The sequence below is a fragment of the Pyxicephalus adspersus genome, chromosome 6, assembly GCF_032062135.1.
Source record: "Pyxicephalus adspersus chromosome 6, UCB_Pads_2.0, whole genome shotgun sequence".
Lineage (NCBI taxonomy): Eukaryota > Metazoa > Chordata > Amphibia > Anura > Pyxicephalidae > Pyxicephalus > Pyxicephalus adspersus.
The window spans coordinates 20,129,791-20,153,230 of NC_092863.1; the positions used below are offsets into that span (position 1 = coordinate 20,129,791).

General features: G+C 38.1%; 1 protein-coding gene across 1 annotated transcript; it reads right to left on the bottom strand.

Moving 5' to 3' along the window:
• Window positions 1-420: 420 nt before the first annotated feature.
• On the bottom strand, window positions 421-4,578 carry LOC140333313 (G-protein coupled receptor 39-like). The gene is made up of 2 exons (XM_072414895.1): window positions 3,316-4,578; window positions 421-874 (listed from the first exon to the last, which is right to left on the bottom strand). The coding sequence occupies exons 1-2, from the start codon at window positions 4,085-4,087 to the stop codon at window positions 546-548; spliced, it is 1,101 nt and encodes a 366-aa protein (XP_072270996.1). The 5' UTR covers window positions 4,088-4,578; the 3' UTR covers window positions 421-545.
• Between the last annotated feature and the right edge of the window lie 18,862 nt (window positions 4,579-23,440).

Genomic DNA, 23,440 nt, shown 5'->3' on the forward strand with positions numbered 1-23,440 from the left:
CCTAAAAGAAGTGAAGGGGGAGCGGGTGCCGCTTCGTGGTTTCCCCCTACCCTGTATGTACAACACTCGCATCATGTAGTTGTTGAAAGATCGTGAAAGATCCTTACCAATGATAATTATTGCATGTTTGTACATAGCCTTAGGTTTCCAGTGTAAATGGTCTTAACTTTAGACTGTTTACCATTATTTGTGACAACTAAAGAAACTTAACCTGCAATCTGGATGCTGATAAATATTAAACAAGCCCAATAATTGTATGTTAAGGTTATTGGTTATCAAAACCCACATTATTATCTGAAGTATGTATATAAATATATATATATATATATATATATATATATATATATATATATATATATATATATATATACGTCCTATAGGATGTATAATTTTTTAGTGTTTTGGAAAAGCCACAAACAGTTAGGCATTAAACAATTTTATTTTGTGTTTTTATAGGACATTGTAAAAGTCACATGTTACTGTTTGCAACACTACTGAAGAATGAATCAACATGTATCATCACCGTTGAGTAAAATGGTATTTCATCACAGGTCAGTTGTTTCCTGCCCTAATTCAGACAGTCTGATCCCTTGATATCTGTTCTGGGCTTCCCAGGATTCAGATTGTAGAGAAAGTCTCTTCTTGCATGGTGAAATGCTGTGCAGAAAACATCTGCGGAAGTTTCGGGATGTCAAGTTGTAGAGCAGGGGAGTGAGACAAGCACTGAGATAAAAGAAGCAGTTGGTGATAGGTTGCAGTGTGATATAAGAACGGTAGTAGCTCTCTGTCCATTGATCCTTAGAACGCAATATAGTCATCAACCGTCGTGCCTGGAATGGCAGCCAGCACACAGCTAACACACCCACAATCCATCCTAGAAGTAGAAAATCAGCATTATATTGCACAACAACAACTATATACATAACCCACCAATAAATATTAATTACACTCAAAAAAAATAAATGATAATTCACATATGCCACTTTACCCACCAATAATACCAATTTATGGTTATAGTGTATTTATATAGCACCAACATATTACGCAGCACTACATCATCACCAACTGTCCCTCAGATGAGCTATCTAATGTAATTTTTGTCTTAGGCTCTGGCTTCCTAACTTGAAGCCAAGAGGATAGAAATGTTTGAACTGGCATCAACGACTTCTTTTAAAGGGGCCAGGTTCTGGAGCTACGTTTTATTTTTGTTTTTGAAGTTAGTTTTAAATAAGTGAAATTATTAAATAATTAAATAAAAATTTTTAATCAAGTGAGATTATCAGCTATAATATGTGAGTGTTAACTCTTTTACCTGCCAAAAAGATTTATATTGTTCAGCTAATTTTACAATCCAGAAATGTTTGTTTTGAAAATGCTCTTGGTTTAGGACAGGTGCTGTCAAACTCTGGCCTCTGGGTCAAATCTGCCCCGAAACGTCCTTTTTTTGCCCCCAAAAGAATTCCTAATATGAATTGCAGCTGGCCCGCCCCTACTACGAATTGCAGGGAGTTATGCCGCTACTACAATTCCCGGCATCATTCGCGTCTATAGACCAGCGGCCTATGCGTAGTCTGTTCTATAGACTCAAGTAATGCCGTGAAATTGTACTAGCAGCATCACTCGCTTCTATAGAACAGCGGCCTCTCTGCCTATGCGTACTACCGCATTGAACTGTTCTATAGACGCAGGTAATGCTGGGAATTGTAGTAGCAGCATCACTAGCTTCTATAGAACAGCGGCCTCTCTTCCTATACGTGGCCCCACATTGAACTGTTCTATAGACGCACGTAATGCCGGGAATTGTAGTAGCAGCATCACTCTCGTGTATAGAACAGCGACCTCTCTGCCTATGCATGGCCCCGCATTGGACTGTTTTATAGATTAATTCCGGGAAGTAATTCCGGCAAGTAATTCCGGGAATTGTAGCAGCGGCATCACTCGCTTCCATAGAACAGCGGCCTCTCTACCTATTCAAGGCCCCACATTGGATTTATACTGACCGGTGAGCTCATTACAAAATGTTGAAATAATCAGGAATTTTTATAGAGCTATTGCATGCAGCAATTCATTTGGTTTACATTCATTTGGTTTTTGCATTTTCTGGCAAAGTAAAACATCTATTCTCAATAAGAAGAAACAAGAACACATGAGAATGCAGTAATATACAGTGGATTGATCTAAATTTGTTCCTTGGCACAGTACCCTATTGAAATTTAGCACAGAAGGCTACAAATAGAGAAAGAGGCATAAGATTTTTTCCTAAAAAAAATTTTAAAGAAATTCTTGGGCCTCTTTCTGTATTATAGGCTTGTTACAGATTGAATGTTAAGCAAAACTTCTTTGTTTCCATATGAAAATGTTTTATATCTAATGGTAACGAAAAACGTCCTCAATTTTTTAAATAAACTTCAGGTTTGGTCCGCGACTTGGTCTAAGTTTTTAAAATTGGCCCTCTGTGTATTTGAGTTTGACACCGCTGGTTTAGGATAAGTACAAAGCTACCTAGAAATACATGGAAAATACATGAACATGCAAAGAATATGTATAATTAAATGTACATGCATCTTTCGGTATTGGCATGTACATAATGTGAATAATCCCTTAAGTTTTTTTTTCAACTTGAACTCTCCTAATTTTGTGGGCATGCAGCTCTAAAAAAAAATATGTAGCATGACGAATGTTTTTACACATGAATACAGAAAAGAACTAGGGAGAACTAAACCATTAAAACTGCAGTGTGGGTGGTGTAAACAAACCTTAAAGTATGTGAATGCTTGTTTTGGATATCATGGGAAAAGTTAGACCCTCCAACAAGTTTTTAGTCTGCCTTCTGTTTGTCCTGGTGATTAATCATTGTTAAAATTTTAGGTTGTATTCACCCAGCACCAACCCAACCCAATGCATTGGCACTTTTTATAATGCATTGCAGTTTTTTTTGATGCATTATATTCTTTAACTTGTGTTGCAGCAAGCTGTAATACTTTATAATATATTGCACTTAAATACATCACGCTCTATATTAACCCTCCAGATTAAGGTCTGTTATAGCATTGGGTCTGGCTTGAGCATGCCAATATGCATGGTTTAATGATAAGTTTTCCTTTTACGGTGTTCAAAACCCTCTTCTTGTGCTTCAAGGACAGATGAAGGAACATTTCCCTAACTGGACTAGAATATTTCCTACTGAACTGGACTAGATAATTGAAAAATACATGAAAGGGCTTTTAACCCCTCTTCATGCTTTCCAAATAAAATAAAAAAAAAAAGTTTTTACTATAAACATACATTAAATAAATATCCATGACTAGTACTTACCAAGAAGCTTGGCATTTTGCCTGCGCACTGCTGTATGACCACCAGAAAAACATGCCAATTGCTGAATGGATCCGTTGGGACTTGTAATTTCTAGATTTGTGTTACCTTGTAAAGCTCTACTCATTCTCCAGCAAGTTACACCCACCACCATTAACACTCCTAGATATGTTAGAAAGGATATGCAGACACTGCTTGTGAAGAGTCCCATCCATTGGTGTAGTGGAGTGCACACCTGTACTTCAAAAGGCTTCTCCTGTATAGTGTTCACAATAATAGTTTCCAAGCCTATTGAAAACAGCATGGGCAGCCCTGCTAAGAAAGAAGCCAGCCAAAGTAAACATAGTCGAAGACGTAACCTCGAGGACTGTCGCACGTGAAGGCTTAGAGGTTGGCAGGTTGCACGGTGTCTCTCACAGCTTAAGGACAACACATTAAAAATTGCAGAGTAACAGAGCACCTCCCACAGGTAATAGAAGCCAGAACAGCCAATGGCTCCAAGTGGCCATGGTAAGGGGCTCCAGATGCTGCCATACAATTCAGCTGGAATGCCAATTTCCAATTGTAAAATATCACAGGATGCCAGGCTGCACATATGATGACTGAGTGAGGTCTGGACTCCTCGTCCACCACGTATGCCTTGCACTACTCTAATAACAAGAGTGTTCCCAAGGATTCCAGCCAGAAGCAGTAGTATATAAACCAAGGACACTAAAGACTTGGCACAGTTACTGAGCCTAACTGGTGACTCAGGGGCTGCTGTCACTGGAGGCATTAGGATAGGAAGATACAGACTGGTAGTTTAAAACCAGCTTCTTATTAAAGAAAAAACAGATTTGGTCAGTCCATTAACACAATTATTCCATATCCCACATCAGCCTTTAGTCAGATAAAACTTCTTAACAAACCCATATGTCTAAGGCAGTTATTGACCAACCATTTTCAAATTCATGTCCTTGCCAACAGAAAGAAAAAGTTAGGAAAAGTAGTTGTTGGGTAATCCAAAAGTTTCTCTTTTTTCTGAATCTTGCCTGTTGTGTTGTATCTCGTCTCTTACTGTGTTCTTACTTAAAAAGACGTCACTTTTTTATGCCTGCTTATTGCTGTATCTTCTGATAACAATGGGCGAGTTTTAGATGTTTTCCCAGCTAGCTGTTCTGGCTGTTTGAAGTTGATGGTTTCTGTGCATTGTTTGTTTCTATAGTTCTGCTTTTTCTTCTGTTTATTCTTTACATTTTGATATAACACCCTGTTTCTCTTACTGGGCTTACTTCAGAGAGGGAATGACAGGATGTAAGTGTTAAAGGTTTCAGAACTAAAAGTTACTCGCTAGGTCATCGATCTCAAGGCAAGTGTGTTTGTGTGGCCCCTTGCCCTAATGATTTCCCTGTTGTAAAGCAATTGGGCTTACTTTGCATCCAATGACCAAACATTATTATGCATAAACCAAAAGTTTCATTGCTTTACACAATTACCTCACTTGCATAAATCAAATGAATAAAAATTCAATTTAAATGTACAAGTATGGTCCACATGTCTGGATTTGAATGTATTTAGCATTTAGAATCACCTAAAAAGGATTCACACATTGTTTATACAAATTTCTCAATTTGGATTTTTTTTTCATTTGACCTTTGCATAGTTGGAGGTTTTTTGATTAACTTTATATTTTTGGCACTGATTCCATTTGGATGCAGATAGACATTTTGCCTGACATTCATTGCGTTGTCAGGGCAAGAAGAAAGCTAAGGTTATAAACATGTCAGCTATGAAAGGAATTGAATGTCCTTTGGTACTTGAGCAACTTAAAGAAGATTTGAACTCCATACACAGCAAGCTGCAATGCAATATGTGGTGTGACACCTTCCTTTCATGGCTAGCGTCAGGTTTTTCTATGTAGCTCTTCTATAGGATCAGACCAGGTGGGGTAGCCTTTGCTCCTATTCCATTTATGTCAGTGAGCTTTGGGCACCAATTACATTATCAGTTCATTGGTTTTGACGACTAACAATTTGTCCAAGATTTAAATATGTAACGTATACCAATTATCTCATTATTACATTCATTATTAGAAAAAAACGTTCTATTCCAATCACTTAATGTGTGGTGAAAATATAAAACCTTTTTTCCATAATAACCCAATATTACATATTGTATTCATTAGTGTAAAAAAAAAGAAAAAAAGACTGTGTCATAGATAATTTTGGCTAATATCTTTCCCCCTTCCTTTTCCCCTCCTTCCTCCCTTCCCCTCTTCCCTTTCTCAACATTAACATCTTCACAGTCAAAACAACCACTTGTATAAAATAACTTTGATAGCTTGGATTTATGTATCATAATCTGTAATAACCATAACTTCTATCAAACTTCCTCCAAATTCACAGGAGGATCATTATCTAACACTTAATGCATACCAAGAGGTATATTCGAAGGATTGTTTAAGCTGTCTCTTTATTGAAGAAGATTGGGTGTCCATATAAGCCTTCCAAATTTAAAAAAACTTTGCTACCCTAGATTCCTTATCCAAGGATGCCTCAATCCAGACATAATTCAGTTTTTCTTTAAAAAGCCTCAAAGTTGGTGGTTTTGGGTTTAACTATTTGTGCAATATAGTCTTCTTGGCCACCAAAGAAAGGATATCCAATAGATTTCTGCTTCCCCTTTGTGATTTCTGCACCCTGCAAATCATAAGTGCCTAAAATGGCCCATTCTGGAGTTAAAGGAACATAATTAATCAGATAAGAAGTAATAAAATATGCCACCTCCTGCCATAATCTCTTATGACAATTCCAAAAAGCATGGTATAAACCCGCTTGGTCTTGCAAACATTTGGGACATCTAGAAGTTAGAGTATAGCCCATCAAATAGGCTGTTTGCGGAGAAACATATACTCCTTGATCAATTTTAAGTGTAATTTCCCTATACATTGGTGAAGGGAGTACCGACCATTCCTTGGACAATGCTGTTAAAATATCATCAGTTGTTCTACCAGGAAAGTGTTCAGACCATTTATCAAAACCAGTTTTCCTAACAGAATAATCAAAATTTATTTTATTGATTTTATAATTTTCTGTTATTGCTTTTCTAAAAGGGTTCCCCTTGAGCAATAATGTATCCAAGGGGTTTTTCCAGTCCCTTACCGAAAGAGGTTTCAATACTTTTAAAGAATAAGACTGTAATTGCAGAAAGATATACACTGCTGTTCTCAAAAAAGGATATTCAGGTATCACTGTTTCAAACTGGAGAGGTCTTTGCAAATTTCTATCTACCAGCGACCTAACAGTCATGGCATGGAAAATTGGCCACTTCTGTAACAATGAAAGATGAGCTAAATGTGGAAGATCTAAATTACCCAGTATGGTAGAAAGAGAGAAGAATGACTATTCAAAAGCTGTTTACCCCTAAACCTGTGCCATATTATCCAGCAAGAGAACACTATCGGATTTGATATTACTTCCTCGGGTAATAGTTCTTTATGCATATGTAGTACATACTTTAAACTAATATGAGGTACAAATTGTTGATCTAATTGCTACAAGCTTTTTACTGCTTCCAATCATTCACCTTTTAGCATAATCAATGTTATTCACTTTCCCTCTTGGTTTAGGTGTTCAGACTGATTGGTGTGTGTGTGTGTGTATATAATATAAAAAATGCAAAAATGTGCTTTAGATTTTCTGTCCCTTAACTGTTTACTTAGGCTGGCTAATCAGAGCCAAGGGTGATTGTCCTGTAATCTCTGGCTTTTATACACATGGAAATTACATGGAGGAGTCTGTGTTGTATCTAGACAGATTCCACTGTTCCCTGCAAATATTATCTCATTTTAAAGGAATTAAATAGCATGAACCCAGCAAAAGCCAATGTACTCCTCAGTATTTGTGCTACTGATTCCTCAAAACACAGCTTAAAAAAACATTCAAATGAACAAAATAAAGGCCTAATATTTGCAGAAAAGCATGACCATGTCAAAGTTTCTTTGGTGTGCTAAACTTTTTGTTGTCCCTTTACCAAGCAATATTATATGTGAATTATTGGGGCAACTAGTAAGGTTGAAAAAAGGCTATTCTGGCCTTGTGCATAAAGATAGACTCATACCCTATAGTAGAGACAGAGAGAGAAAAGAGCAGGGCTACTAGATTTAAACACATCTCAGGAGCCTACAGGCACTCGGATTCTGGTTTCTTAAGACCTACCTATAAATTTGCGCACTAGGGGGCGCTTGCACGGAAGTGGTGTGAGCCCTGAGAAGGGCCAAGGTGCAGAGTCTAAGAGGCAACCAGGTGCTCTCCAGAGCCTCTAGTGGTGGGGATGTTGAGCTGCTGGTTACCGCCAGGTTGTGGTCCTTGGGCACACCAGGGTGGGCAGGAGGTTACACGGTATCAAATCACTAAGCAGAAGAATCGTCAAGGAAGGCACAAGCCAGGGGTCAAATACCAGGGATCCACAGACACAGACACAGGGAACACAGGAGACACTGGAAGGCACAGATGACACAGGAATATCCACAGACAGAGAGGAACACTGGAATAGCACAAGGGAGTTGGCTGGAAACAACAGACTGGGCAACAATGAGTTACCACAGGAGCTGGACAGAGGAAACACTGAATTAGGCAACAGGTGTACATAAACTAGCTCAACAGAACTAGGGGCTCAGCGCTAGTGGAGACATGTTGCACAAACGCTGAGTGCTGTGCCTGAGCTAGCTAAATAGTCAGGAATGGTTAAGAGGCTATTTTCTGATTAGCCGGTGAGATGGGCAAAACTGATAAAGCTTGGGAGCATAGGCATGCCCAGAGAGAGACGCCTGCACTTTAGTGAGGAAGAGGTAAGTGTGACACCCACAGTCTGATCCTTGGATATCCTTCTAGTTGGGCACCTAAGTTTTCCCCAAGTCTGGATAGTTTCTTGCACCCTTATGCTGGCTTCTTGTACTACAGGAGCTTTACAAACAAACGAGGAATCTCTTTAAAGAGCATCAATGACACTGTGAAAAAAACAGGAATGGAAAGTATTGCTTTCTAAAATGACTGGTTGCCTTTAATGTGTGAATAATATCAAGGCCTTATAACAAAATACAACAGTATATTTGCTTTTTCAAAACATATGCTAGGTCACCTTGTGAGTGAATGGAAAAGGTCTTTGCCCATCAATAATTTCTGGATTTTCTCTAACGTGCAACATTTACCTAGTAAATCTTGTAAAATGGAATCTTGACAAATTGAATGTTTGGACATTATTCACATTCTTCATAGCACAGTATTGACTGTTTACCTTTTTTAAATGTCCTACAAATTTTTAGGGAAATCATTGATTCATTCATTCATCTGCTTACAACACCTGTCCATGGTGCTAAAACCATATCTATTTTGGCATCAATAGAAAAAAAATGCAAGCAAAATGTATATCTTTGTTTTTTACTTTTAAAACACATTACTGATCGTTCCCTGAACATACATTATTCCTATAGCAAGGGAATGAGGAATTTACAAACCCCCTGCTATTTAGATACTAACTTGCAAGCCCTTTACCATTAGGGGATGAGTACTTTGAGAGTAGCTCCTCCAAAACAGGAGTTTCCCCTTCTTATTGCACAAAAAAATTGCAATAATAAACTATCTGCAAACGTCAGGCTTTTCATTTTTTTAATGTCCCAACAATTGTATGTGCACCACTAATAGCAATTAAATGGTCTCTGAGTTCATTGCAATCAGGATCAGGAGGTCCTGGTCACAGCTCAGCCATTGGGACCACCTGGTCCATATTGCTTATTGGCTCTTTCGCTCAGAATCACCTCAAATTACGAGAGGTATTTAAAGTGGATTGGGCAAGGAGGAGGTGGCCTCCCACCATCCCTGGGTCCATAAACACAATTAGTTTGCATTAGAACATTTTATTATGTCAGGGCTGGTTCTGTATTAACATATGACATTTATATTATTATTATGTTACTTTACACTAAAGTTTTTTTTTGCATTTAATTCTTTAATAGAATATGAATATGATAGAAATAGCGTGCACATCATTTTCTTGCTTGTTTATTTCCATATACATACAAATTGTTATTATTGATATTTTCACTCCTCCACCTTTCAGAATGTTAAAGATAAATTGAAAGGCTGGTCTTCTGAGTATTAAAACTCACATTCCATAACTCCTAAAGAGATTGTATATATTTGTGTATGTGTGCGTGTTGCAATGTGCCTGTAGGTGCAGATGTATACTGCTACTTAACTGTGTAAGAATTGATCTTGTATGTATCTGGCATAGATCTGTTGTTATATGAATGGTTTCCTGGGAGCCCTATCCATAGATGATTTGCAGAAGGTGGCACCTGTGTGTCTGGTGTGTATGTGTGTGCGTAGGCAGTAAATGAAGTGATAACACCAGGGAATCCAGGTAGCAGGGTAGTTTGGGGAGTCCTAAAAGTGGGGAAATCAGCTAGCTACTATCCAACCCCTGAATTACACCAGATTAGAAATGTTAAACACTTGTAGATGCAGCACCCACCTGTGTTTTCTCTGATGTCCAGGAGATAGATGAAGTCTGCGTTAGGACCTGGAGGATTTGGGTAATTACCAATCCTAGCAATGCTACCATCTTTGATATTTCTTTGACTGTAAAATTGGCCACTTATAAATATAAATGTGGTGGTGGTAATGGGTGGCTTCCCCCCTCCATAGTTTGGTCCCATGACTCCCCTGATCTTGTTACTATTGATCTCAGCACCATTGCGGGGAAGAAATTAGGAGGGCAAAATGGGTGAAGGAGTTTGGGAACACTACAATATTTTTTGTGTATGTTCTTGAGCTAAGCTGACAATGTTCTGGCAATAAATGATGGATGTAAAAGCATAATGGGGTTCCCTTTTCTTATTTTTGATCTATAAGAAGGGTAATATTAAGGATTTAACAGATTCCCTTTGTCTGTCCCTGTCACAACTATCACATAATGAACTTACCAGTCCCCTTATGATAGTAGCAAATAGAAAACAATATATACAAATACATTTAATATATTGGGAAAAAAAGATCTCACCTTCCCACACACAGACACGCAGTTAGGGTGAAAGTACATACATAAATCATAATTACATATTACATACTCGTGTCCAAAGCCACTCTGAGAGATTAAAATTTGGCCATTATGATGGGCTGTAACAACTTTTTGAATGTGTATCTATATACAGTTTTAGGTATTTTTGTTTTTGGTTCTCAAATGCATGCATTTTTAATCCTAGTAATGTGAGTGATTTATTTAAGTATCTTTTTTTAATTGAACGCATTTGCAATGGTCTTGTAGTACATTACCTTGTTCAAGGCTGGTTCACATATTTAGAATAGTATACATTTTAAAAAATATAAAGCAGTATCTAGATATAGATCTGAAAAAGTCTTAAAAAGTCTTATATGTCCTTAAAAACATTTACATTCTTTTTTTACGCAGGCAAAATAACCACAAAATTATTGTACGGATAACCAATGTGATCTGAATAATTACTAAACTTGGCATGAGCATACAGGATTTAGTTTATATAAAAGGGTTAGGGTTCACCCATAAATTCTAAGAAAGTTTTACCAAAAAACATAAAAATAACCTCCATTGTATGTTAGATAGTCAAATTAAATTTACCTCATTACATTTTAACTTGGGAAACTCAGTGTGTTTTACTTCAAATCTGAGAGACTGGAACAGCCGGAGGAAGGTCCAAAGTTCCAGTAGAGAGATGTAAAAGTCCCATTGATTGTTACAGAAAGTGATTACCCTCAATTCTTTCTTCCAAAGGCTGTGCTACCAAGTATTGGGTTGAGGGTGCTAATAATTTTGTCCAGGCCATTTTTGACGTTTTGTGTGGAATGTCTCTTGATTTTTTTTTGTGTTCTTCCAGTGCCAACAAAAGAAATAAATATGACAATACCAAAGCATTTGTAATTGCAGCAATTTTCAGGCAGAAGGTATGCATTTTCTGACATAAATGCAAAGGTGCTAATATTTTTTGCCACGTTTGTATATCCATTGTAAGAGTTGTCTTACTGTAAAGATATGGTCCTGTATGCTTCTAATGGGACAACAGCCATATTGTTCCTCCACACAGAGATGCTTTACCTGAGCTTATAACCTAATCATATACAATTCCTAAAATTTGGAAAGAACACAGAGTATAGATATGCCATAAAAAGTTTGACACACCTTGTAGCCACCTTTCCTGTCCCCACCTCATTTAAACTTAGAAGTAGTCAACTGCTTTCACAACAGATGAAGAGAGATTCCCATTGGTGAAAAAGGTGGAAAAACCTATAAAGGTTTACCCAGAAAATGAAATCTTTGCAATAAATCAAACTGGAAACACAGCTTTCAAACTAGCTATGCCTACAATCACAGACTTTTGGAACAAATAATAAAAAAAACGCTGCATAGGATGAAAGCTACAGTGAAAAGTAGTAAAAATATAAAAAAATAGTTATTGCACACAGCAAGAAACAAAGAAGAAGGAAAGAGAATGTGAACAGCTTATATACTACTCTATAATGGAGAATCTGAGTGGGCAGCAGCTAAAGTGGTCTGATATCTTATCAAGAAGTAAAAATAAAGGCGAGAAAACAGCATTGTCACTGATTGCTCATGGTTCAATTTAAGGTGACAAAACCAAAAGTAAATTATTTTTTTATAAAGACTTACAATCAATAGTAGATGCCAGGAAAGGCAAAGCAATACTAGCAGATCCCAAAGCACAAGTATGGAAAGAAACAAGGGCTGGTATTACCTTACTGCAGGCATGATTTATTATTACCAACACCGAACATATAAAAGGACATGTACCATTATTCCTGTGAAGAGTCAGCAAGAGGGCAAAAGTCAATAAGTTACTATATGTTTGAAAAATAGAAGTCTGGAAACCCTCCAGGTAATTCCAACACTGAAACGCTCTAAATCCCCCGGCCGGGGCAGATTTACTGCCATCTAATATAAAAAGTTGGCTGACACCCTTGCGCCATGCTTAACCAGCCTTGTCTCCATGATACCAAAACCAGATAAGGATGAACATGATATTAAAATTTAACCAATCTTCCCGTTATATTTAGACATCAAACTCATGGCTAAAATACTTGCTTCCCGCCTCAACTCATTCCTTGACACCCTTATACACAAAGACCAAGTAGGCTTCATCCCACTTAGGCAGGCAGGTGATAATGTTAAAAAAGTAACACATCCTATCAAGCTAATGCATGACAGGGCCACTCCAGGCTTCCTGCTCTCCCTAGATGTACAGAAAGCCTTGTCATGGCAGTATATTTATTTTGTGCTTCAAAGATGGGGGTTCCCGGCTGAGTTTATCTCCTGGCTCTCTGCTCTTTACCCTCGGCCTCAGAAATATGGGGGGTACGATTCTTCCCTCTTTCCTATCAAGCGGGGTTGCCCCTTGTTGCCTGCCATCTTTGCCCTGGCCCTAGAACCCCTGGCTATTCTTATCTGACACAACCAGGTACGTCTTGTAAGAATGAAGGCCTATTCTTACAAGACTTACCTGGTGATCCAACCGATATGTACTCAAATTCAGTTTTTCTAAACATCTCCACACCTTCATTCACAACATGTTTATTGCAACTATATTATCCATGGTATTTGAACATTACATTTGCAACAAGATAAATTGTAATATGTTTCTATTGATATGACAACATACTTACGTTACTATATTATATCTTATATACTTACCTTGTATTGACTTAAACTGTTAATACTTGCCATCACTTAATATTATTTTTTTTTCTCTGCAATGCAACTGTACTTGAATGTATTATCATGGCTTTTGTATATGTTTGTTGTTTCAAATAGTACTACAACTGGTTTTCACAATCCCCTGAAGTTGAAATTGGCGCAACGTGTCAGGCATCGGATTCAGTTATTTTTAGTGTTGGTATTCAAATTCGGGTTGTCTCTAAATTCGATCCGAATATGGCCGTTCGAATTGGGGTAGACCCCACCCGAAAAACACAGGATTCGACGGCGCAAATTCAGTGCTCCGAATTCCGGAAAACTCCTTTAACAAGGTGACTCCCAGATGTCCAACCATGGGGAATAAGTACAGGGGTACATAATACTCCTTACTGGTTCCATGAAAGGTTAAAATATAAGTGCAAATAATGAGACCAGACTTTAATGTGAATTTTTTTTATTCTTTAATAAATGTATGTGATTTGTGTGTACTTATTTATTACTTACCTTTTTTCACAGTAACTCACCTGAAATGAGGTTCCCACGGTCCCTGGGCTGTACTTATCACAGCTGAGGGGACGTGGGAACCTGCGGTCACAGCTAATAGGAGGCACGTGGGTGCAGGGCACCTGCCTCCAATCAGTTGTGACCGCAGGCGTACTGAACTCCTATGACCTCTCAATGGAGATTCTTCATTGAGAGGTCATTTGAGTTGTGCAGAGCTGTGGGAGTCTACTTTTTAAATGTATTTGGAGGCTGTAGAAGTTCTACACAGTCCTGAAAAATAACCCGATTTTTCCTTCCATTGACCAAATGGTGTTCGAGAGCGACGTTCAATAACCCAAACAATATCGGCCTATTCGATCGAATAGCCGTCGTATTGAATAGTAAGATATTCGACCAACACTAGTTATTTCGCCAACATAATAATAAATTATAGTCTTTATGACAGTTAGACTTTTTCTAGCACTTAGTTCCCTGAAACCACTCTTACTCTGTTTGAGGGTGTCCTACAGGGACAATTCGCACATATAAGTGTACCTTGTAAAAAGCTTAACCTTTGTTAAAAGATCACATGCATGATGAATTATCACAGACAAAAATCCCCTGCTCTTTCTCCTTCTTTTTCACTAATCAGACATTAGGGGTTTGGCTTTCAAAGATATTTTAGTTGTAAATGGAAACACACAATCTCTTTAAAACGGACCTGTCACCTTTTTGTTACCCCTTGATTCCCTATAATTGTTGATTCCCCTCTCTACCTATTGTTATAAATATTTTATTCTGTTCTTGTGATTACTATTAAAACCAATAAAGACCACTGTTAAAGAAAAAATGGAAGTCTTTGAGAGATGCAATGCTGAGGTCCTGTTTATTGATTTGACAGTGTTTTGTTTTTTTTTTTTTTTTTATCTCATTTGACTCACTTTTCCCCATGCCCTCAATTTACAAATTTATTTTTGACCTTTAAAAAATCAAATTTACATCTTGAAAATATAGTTAAACCAGATTCATTTGGATTTGCTCCAGCTCATTTAAATAATCTTTTAAAATTGCCCAACATCTGTTTTTGCCTTGAAACACATTTTGTGCCCTATTCTTTGCCAATCCAGATTCCAGAAAAATATTTTATGACTAGGAGATTGGGCACACACACTTGCTGTCCCATTTCCTATTCAGAGTCCCAAAGGGATTGATTTCTACTGATAAGGGGGAAAACACACATTTTTTCCAGGTAAAAAACAAATGGGTTAAATAATAAAAAGGCATTGCAAGGCATCAAAAACACTTGCAAAAGCTTATAAATGCATGCTTTGGTATTTTCAGATGCCTGCAACAACTCTTTTTGCTGTGGAAAATAGGCTCCCAGAATCAGAAAGAAAGATAATTTTTTGTGAAGGCCAAAAAGATTTACTAGGCTGAAAATGAAGAATAGAAACAAATGACCAAGCACTTGAAGAAGCAAATATATTTTGAAATTTACTCTGGATTGGCCAACAAATTTAAAATGTTAAATAGGGAGACCCACGCTTTAAAGAAAAGCAAACCACATTAAATCTCACTGGGTGATTGGGTGAAGCCGATCCATAATGTTGGGGTGAAAATGTATAAATGACCACTAAATCAAATTTAAATAATCCATAAGCGCAAATAAAAAACACAACAATATGTGCCATCTAGTGGTAAAATGGTGTATAACAACTATCCTTAGATCTGGAGGCAGTGTTAGGAAGTAGGGGTAGTTAAGTGCAATGGTGGTGAAGGGGGGCTGAAAGGTAGTGCGAAGGTGATCAATGGTGGCTCCCTAACCTGGTTGGCAGTGTGGTAGAAGAGAAGGGTTGCAGGGATTAGCAGTGGTGTGCAGAAGTGATGGGTGCAGTGCAGAAGAGATCAGGATTGGAGGGAAGGGGGTTCAAAAGTGATAGGTGATGGAGGGATGGTTGCAGTGGTGATCAGTGGTCGGGGTGCAGAGGAGGTGGAAGAAAGGATCAGATTTGAAGGAGTGCAAAGGTGAGTAGTGGATAAGATGTAGACATGCAGAGGTTGCCATAGGAAGGTTGCAAAGTGTGCTGCTATACAAGGGCACCAGACCCTACTCAGCCAATGGGAGCCCCCACAGGGACCCCAGACCAAATAGGCTGGGGGGTGGACAAGTCAGTTCTGCACTGGGGCCCATTGATGTCCACCACTAATGTGTTGAGGTTAGTGGTGCAGCCCCGGGCAATTTTAATTCAATTTTTTTTAACAAAGGCTCAAAATGTCAACTCTCTGATGGAGAACATCATATGTAATAAAAAAAGTTTCAGTTTTTAAAAAAATGTACTATAGTCTGACCAATTTTTGAATTATGTACTCTTTGCTGATCACTATCTTAACCTTCTATTTTGGTGCCACATTTACCTCCTCACTAAAGTGCCAGCGCCCCTCTTCTGCGCATGCGAGTTGTTCTGATCCTGGGAGTTCAAAGACCCAGGACAACACAGGAAGATATTTTTTTTTCACTTTAGTTCCGCTTTAAGAAGAATCTTTTATTTAAAAAAAAAAAAAAATTTAGAAAAGTAATAGGAATAGATAGGCTGTCCCAAAATGATTGTTTTGATCCCAAAGAACTCAATAACATTGGGTCAAATGAAGCCATTGGAAAAAATTGTAACTGTATTGCTATATTTACATTTTTTGACACTAGGTGGCAGTGATGTACTTGTAAAAAAAAATAATACCAGTTGAATTTTAAATCTTGCTACTATTACTAATTATTTCTAATACCTTTTAGTAAAAAAATTAAATTTTTACCCTTAGTACACCTATAACTCTGAAATAGCCATTAAAACATTTATATCTAATTGTTTTTTTTGGGGGTTTTTTTTACTGGAACTATAGGCAAAAATGGACATGGAAGGATATGACAAATGGTATGATTCCGTGGGCAACGTACATCGTACACAGCAATTATTATAACCTGTAACATAGTTTCATTACCTGTTGAACCTGACAATTCTAAACTCCCCATCTGTGTCCTTGTTGTAAAAATTCAAAGAAAAAAAAAGGGAAAATTTCAAGTGCATTTATTGGGCCTGGTCTATTAAAACTCTCTAGCACCGGAGAGGAAAGACTAATATATAAGATCTGGGTGATCCAGCAAACCTGAAATAGATTTCTTATAAATAATTTGCTATTAGCTGGCAAATGTTTTCAATCCTGAATCCATCCATTTGTGTTTGCTGGATCGCCTAGGTTTTACCATTATAATTGTTTGCTGGATCGCCCAGGTTCTACCATTATAATCTATGTATTCCATAGAACAGCCCCTGACTATCATACTAAAGTGGTTTTTAAAGTAAGCTGACAGAAAGTGTTGGGTCTATGTTTATATTTAGTGCACAAAAAAACAAAGAAAATTTCTGTTTTTTAAAAAAATATTTTGCTTAGGTTTATGTAGGTCTTGTCTGGTGGTGGTTTGAAGCTTTTTTTTTTTCTATTTACCTGTACCACTCTCTTTCATAGCGCAGGTACATTAACAATGTCTTAATTTTGTGGACTGGTTCATAATCTTTATTTGAAATCTTTGTGACAATAACTATTGATAATCAAATTTAAAATTTACATACACAGTTGCCGAAAATGACTTTCCGTACTTTGATATCACCATGTGTAAAACAATAAGTGACATGATATAAAGAAAGTTATTCAGAAAGAGTACTGCTAATAACATGATGTTTTTAGCCCCGAGGAGTCGCCTGTTATCAATAGTATACCATATAAATAATATGGAACAATACTTCATATTTAGGAGAATTGCACTTTGGATTAAGATTTTGAGAGGGAAGAGGGTTCTCTGAGATTACATTTAAAAAAGATAAAAAAGAATGCTAGCCGATTCAATCAGGTGGAAAAGAACAGAAAGGAGGTAAAAAAAAAAAACATTACAAATATATACTAAAAATCCTACAGGAGCAATGGGGGTACTTTGTATGATACTAAAACATCAAAACTTGTCTGTATGAAACCCACTATAACTTTTAGGAAAGCCTAATTATTAGATCTCTTGACAAACAGAAAATATAAAGAAAATAATAGGTTTATGTAGTTTTGTTTTTCATGTCTAATACAGCAGGTTAACTTTGGGGCTCAGGGTAGTGATCAGCGCTGCACTCTTTAAGAATTACCTAGTAAAGGAATTCCTGGATCATAAGGATAGTGGGTTAGACTTGAATTATTCCCTGTACACAGTTTTATTGGTAGAGAACTTCCATCTTTGGATGAGGATTGGTGGCTACTATGTAAATTCACTCACTAAGTATTGTTATAGTTTTACCTGTGTGGGAGGCCTTATAGAGCAATACATTTACATGACGCTGTACATCCACACATACACACACATTACAATTAATTGAGTTGGACTTTATTTGGACTGTATTTTCCTCTTACATGAGATACATGTCGGTACTCTATTACCTGAGTTGAACTTATAACATCTAAAAGAAATATATCTGTTGTGATGATCATTATTTAGATATCAGTGTAATACATTGTCAATATTATTACATTACAGATAGTAAATGATTTTCTATATCAATTCATGATAAAATGAGCTTTGGCTTAATGTTTTCTAAAGTGTTTTTAAAATATAGGTGCAGAGTTAAGGTAATGTAATCCTCACATTAGACCAGCCACTAGTTGATATTTAACTCAAACTGAACCTCCTTGGTCTAGATCCAGAATTTCCTAAATTATAGGTGGCAGGATAGAGGCACCAGCACCACTACTACCACCAGGTATAGTAGACAGAATAAGGTCTCATTATGTACCTTTTCACAAGATAGCAAGAGGCAGATTCCTACAGCCAAGCATCACCCCTTGTTGACTTGCTAGCTCATTATTTGGACTGGGTGGTTCATTATGTGGACTGGTTGGTTTACTGATCCTTTCGGTCACAGCGACGAAATTTAGACAGCAAATGTGATACATTATCCTGAAGCCAGGGTACCTCTGCTATCTCCTCCGTAACACAGAACCATGACCAGGGTAGCTCGGACCTTCTATCCGATCCTTTACCACCACCAGCACAGCCTCTGACCCCCACCTACTTACCAACCACTCCCAAACCATTAAAATACACAAACACCAATTTTGGACCTAAATTGTCTGACAAGCAGCCGTTTATTAACCATAATTAAATAAATTAACATTTCAAGTAAATAACAAATAAATATCCAATAACAAATAAATGACAAAATAAGTAAATCAATTTCACACTTTGATATGCAAGCATAAATTGACATAACATAACATCCCATTAAATATAACCTAATTACCTATCAACCTAATTCCCCCCTTTTAATAAAATATAATCATAACAACAATATCCATAATGGTATAAAACTCCAAACACCGGGTTATACACCTAAACATCCAGGCTGCAGGTCTCAGAAGGCAAAATCCGCACCCAACAGAAATTTAACTCTTTCAACATCTCCACCTTTGCCCCTAGCTGCCCAGCACCGCTTCAGGAATCATAATCCCCTGTTCACCATAAAGGGGGAGACCCCACCAAAGAGGATCCCCCCTGCCAAAACAAAACTCCTACATACAACATGTGTAAGCACTGAGGCAGCCACACAGTCCTCTATGTAATCAGCCCCGGTGAAAGAAATCACACCATGGCAAAACTGCTTTCTGCCATGCAAAAACAGAGCACCAGGTTTCCCACTGCCACCTCTAAATCTAATGTGGTCACTGACAATGTGGCCGAGCTGCAAATCAATTCATGCTCCCTGCTTTGCACATGGACTGCTTGCAAGATGTCTTGAAAATCCACCCACTTCAAAAAATCCTACACTGCAAAAAAAGGGCTCTTGGGGCCTTGCCAAATGACAATCTGTTGAACCACAGCATAGGAAGATTAGGACTCTTTGACCCACGGCAGTGACGACTTATTATAACACATGTAGCTTCTTGAAACCAATGGAGGAGACAACTAAATTTGTCAACTGGGAAAACCGCAATATCGGTGATGTCATCCCTCTCATTTTCATGGTAACCATGCAGGATTTGATGCAACATGGTGAACAGGAGGAAGACTCATGCTTTGTCTTGCAACCACGTATATGTTAGTAAAGATTGGGAATTTTAAGGGGGAGTCCACTGGAGGTTGAGAAATGTCAACTCAATGAAGAAAATGTGGAAGATCAGGAAAAACTACAGAAGGAAGAAATGGCAGAGGAGGTGACATAGGTCTTCAGTCATGTAGCATCTATGGAGTCATAATGAGGAGAATAGGCCATTGTGGGGGGCACGGAGAAGAGGATTTGGTGTCCATTTTGTTGTCATATCATACAGAGAGATGACTTCTATAGATAGCCACCTCATTATTACAGCAGATTCAATGACATTTGTAAGTATTCTGAAAGGGAGGCAAAAGGAAAAACATTGTGCAATCACCTCAGAACAGCATTTTCCTGTGAGGTGAATGAATTGTGGATTGGTGACCTGTTTTTGATACCAAAAAAATATTTTCACTATCAACAACCACTGTTGTGGTTCTATTTGGGTAACACTTGATTCACAATGTGCTTTATTTGTAAAATAGGATCAGCCATTCCCTTAAACATTCCCTTGTGAGAATCTTTTAGACTCATATGTTTTAATGGCAGTAATTGATTCCCACCAGGTAATGCTTGAGGGAATGTCAGATTCACTGCTTTTTAAATAGAACCATGTATGACTGTTAACCAAATTAGATCATATGAATTGGTTTCAGTTTACACACAATATTTTCCTGTTTTGGTGTAAAAATATGCTTGTTTTCTCTGCACAATTTATGGATATCAGAACTAAAAGAATAATTCAGGATGCCCCATGCCGTTCAAGGTTCAAAATTGGCTAATATTGGCCATATTGATTTTCCACCAAATAAAATTGTTTTACACAGTTTAAAAATAAAAAAAATGAATTTGCTCTACTATCTTCTGAATCAAGTTAGATTTGTAGACATTTTTTGTCAATTATGTAAATATACATCATGCTGGTTTTTGAAACTATTGAAGCCTTCTGTGTTTTTCATGCTGGGCTGATGGCTCACTCACCATCCCATTATACTTAACATTTATAAATGTGGAGCCGACTTAACTTATCAGTTTCTACTCCTAATTAAATATATCCCAAGATTATTTATTGCCACTAGCAGTCTGAACATAAAAAGGCCGAAGCACTTCTGATACTGTTAAGGAAACAATACATTTTAATGCCTGCAATATTTTTCAATAAAAATAGCTACCCTTGCATTGATTGCATGTGATTTACAGCTGACTGCATATAATACAATCTAAAATAATTGTTATAAATTGTATATTCTTTGTACAATCCCCTTTAAGCCAGCAACGCAAAATTGTAGATTGACTTTTTCGGAAATGTTAAGGAAGGAAATTGTACTAATCAGATTGTAATGTGCATGATCATCCTTTAATTTCAACTGTTTGTGAAAATGGAGTTCCAACAAAATATGAAGACAATTGAAATGACCAAGATATTAAAATCTATTTATTAATATTAGTTAAATAATATATATTTAAAACTTAAAAACAAAGTTAGTACATCCATAACTACATTGTTTGTGTGGGTAAATATACTGTACATAATATTTTTTATGTGTCTGATCTCATTCAATGCATTGCTTGTAACAAAGTCTTTTTTTTTTTGAGAATTCACACAAAACAATTTTGTACTTAAGATGAAATCAGTCCCTGCACTAACTGTTACAACAAGACACGGGTAACAAACAAACAAAAACTGACAGTATTAATATTATTATTATTATTAATAATAATAATAATAAACAGGACTTATATATCGCCAACATATTAAGCAGCACTGTACATTAAAGAAGGGGTTGCAAATGACAGACAGATACAGACAGTAACACAGGAGAGGACCCTGCTATGAAGAGCTTACAATCTAGGAAGTGGGGGAAGTAACACACAATAGGAAGAAAGTTATGTAATGGTGAAAAGTAGTGAAGGTTTTAAAAGACAGAAGAAGATGGGTAGGCAAGTTTGAAAAAAATGGGTTTTTAAAGGCTCCTTTAAATGAGCAGAAAATAGGAGCAAGCCGAAAGAGATGAGGCAGACCATTCCAGAGAGTCAGGGCAGCTCTAGAAAAGTCTTGGAGCCATGCGTGTGATGAGGTTATGAGTGAGGAAGTCATTAGAAGGTCATTGGAGGAGCAAAGAGAGCAGCTAGGGGAGTATTTTTTTTACCAGGTCCGAAAGGTAAGTGGGACAAGAACTGTCAAGAGATTTGAAGATGCAGCAAAAGAGGAGTGGTGAAAACGATGGATAAGTCTGGCTGCAGCATTCATATTAGATTGTACAGGAGAGAGTCGGGTAAGTGGAATACCTTTTTCCTTGCTCTCTTGCCCTCAATACCTTCTGTGAGAGCACAGTCCATGCCTTCTTCTATTTCTTTTTCTCTAAAGAAACAACTCCCTAAACTAGCCCATTGTGTTATTTTGGAAGCAGTGACAGTGATATCACATCTAAATTCAGCCAAATGTCAGATTGCAGACATCACATACACATAATGCTTAGCCATAATCTTTAAGCCAATCTATAGATGTTTCCAAATATGTTCCACAAACAAATAACTACATTGGCGAATTATACCATGCATCCTGAGAACCCTGTGTAGTTGCATTTTTTTGTTATAAAAAAGTGGAAAGTTAGACCTGGGAATTACAGAAATATTTTAAAGGGAAACTCTGGTTTATTAACACATTAGGAGCCGTAAAGTAATTGTGGAATAATTAAGGTTTAGGATATAGCAAGCAATGCTAAAAAGTGCCTGTGCATGCAAGAAGGCAGTGCTGATGATATGAGGGAAATCTCTGTATGCAAAAGAGAAGTGTGGTGTGTAACATTGGGTAAATGCTACAAGAGCAGACTTTGGAGGATATGATAGTAAATATTATGTGTAGAGAGCATAGAAGGGTACCACAGCCAGCAGTCTGTGCAGGTGTGGAGGGTAGCGAACTTACTTAGTCGCCTGAGGGGGGCTGCAGAGGAGCATGGAGTGGACTGGTTGCAGTCTCAATTGGCTTTGGTGCTTCCACGTGTCACGAAGGCTGCTCATATTCCGCACCCTGCATTTTCATGGCCTAGATGGTCATGGCTGCTGGTGCCCCTGAGCCCCAGCGTGACCCCAGCTGTCCATCACTACCGTCAGAGACCCACCAGGGACCCTTTAAACTCACCAGTGAAGCGCCCATCAGCTTCTGCTGATGCTCGGCCTGGGAGGATTCTGTATCACAGGCAGCACCCCAATGTGGACTTTCCTGAAGGGACTGTGGTCCAGTCGGCCCCGCATTGGCAGTTCGCGGCAGCTCATCGTGTTTCTGTGGCTGGTGGAACTGCCCAGTGGGGGAGTGTGTTCCCTGCGGTGCCTGACCAGTGTCCAGGGGAGGTCAGGGCAGCTTCCATGGAGTCCAGGAGATGGGTCATGGCGAGCCAGGAGAGGGGGTGCAAGGTCGGATGCTGAGGAGGCCAGATTTGTTATGGCAGTTTGGGGCTGGGGATGTTGGGGAGCCACCAGCAGATGCATTTGGGGATTGTTTGGACGCGTTGGCGCTGCAGACAAGGGGGAGGAGTGGGAGTCCACCCCATGTTCTAGGGAGTCGGCGGTCTCGGCAACTGCGGCGCTTGAAGTGGGGAGTAAGGGTGCTGACTAGGATGTGGGTGGCGAGGGACAGGTGGTGGTGGACATGGCAAAAGGTGAGGTATATGTCTACTTTGAGGGACCAATGGGGGCCCATCTGGCCGCGGAGGTTAGAGACAAAATTTGGAAGGGTGAGTATGTTGATATTTTTGTGCTTTTGCCCTTGGAACGTTTTAATGGGCCAGGATGAGGGAGGGCAGGAA

Coding starts and splice junctions, on each gene's coding strand:
- LOC140333313 (XM_072414895.1), bottom strand. CDS start 4,087: ATGCCTCCAGTGACAGCAGCCCCTGAGTCACCAGTTAGGCTCAGTAAC. Junction 875..3,315: donor GCAAAATGCCAAGCTTCTTG/GTAAGTACTAGT, acceptor TTCTACTTCTAG/GATGGATTGTGGGTGTGTTA.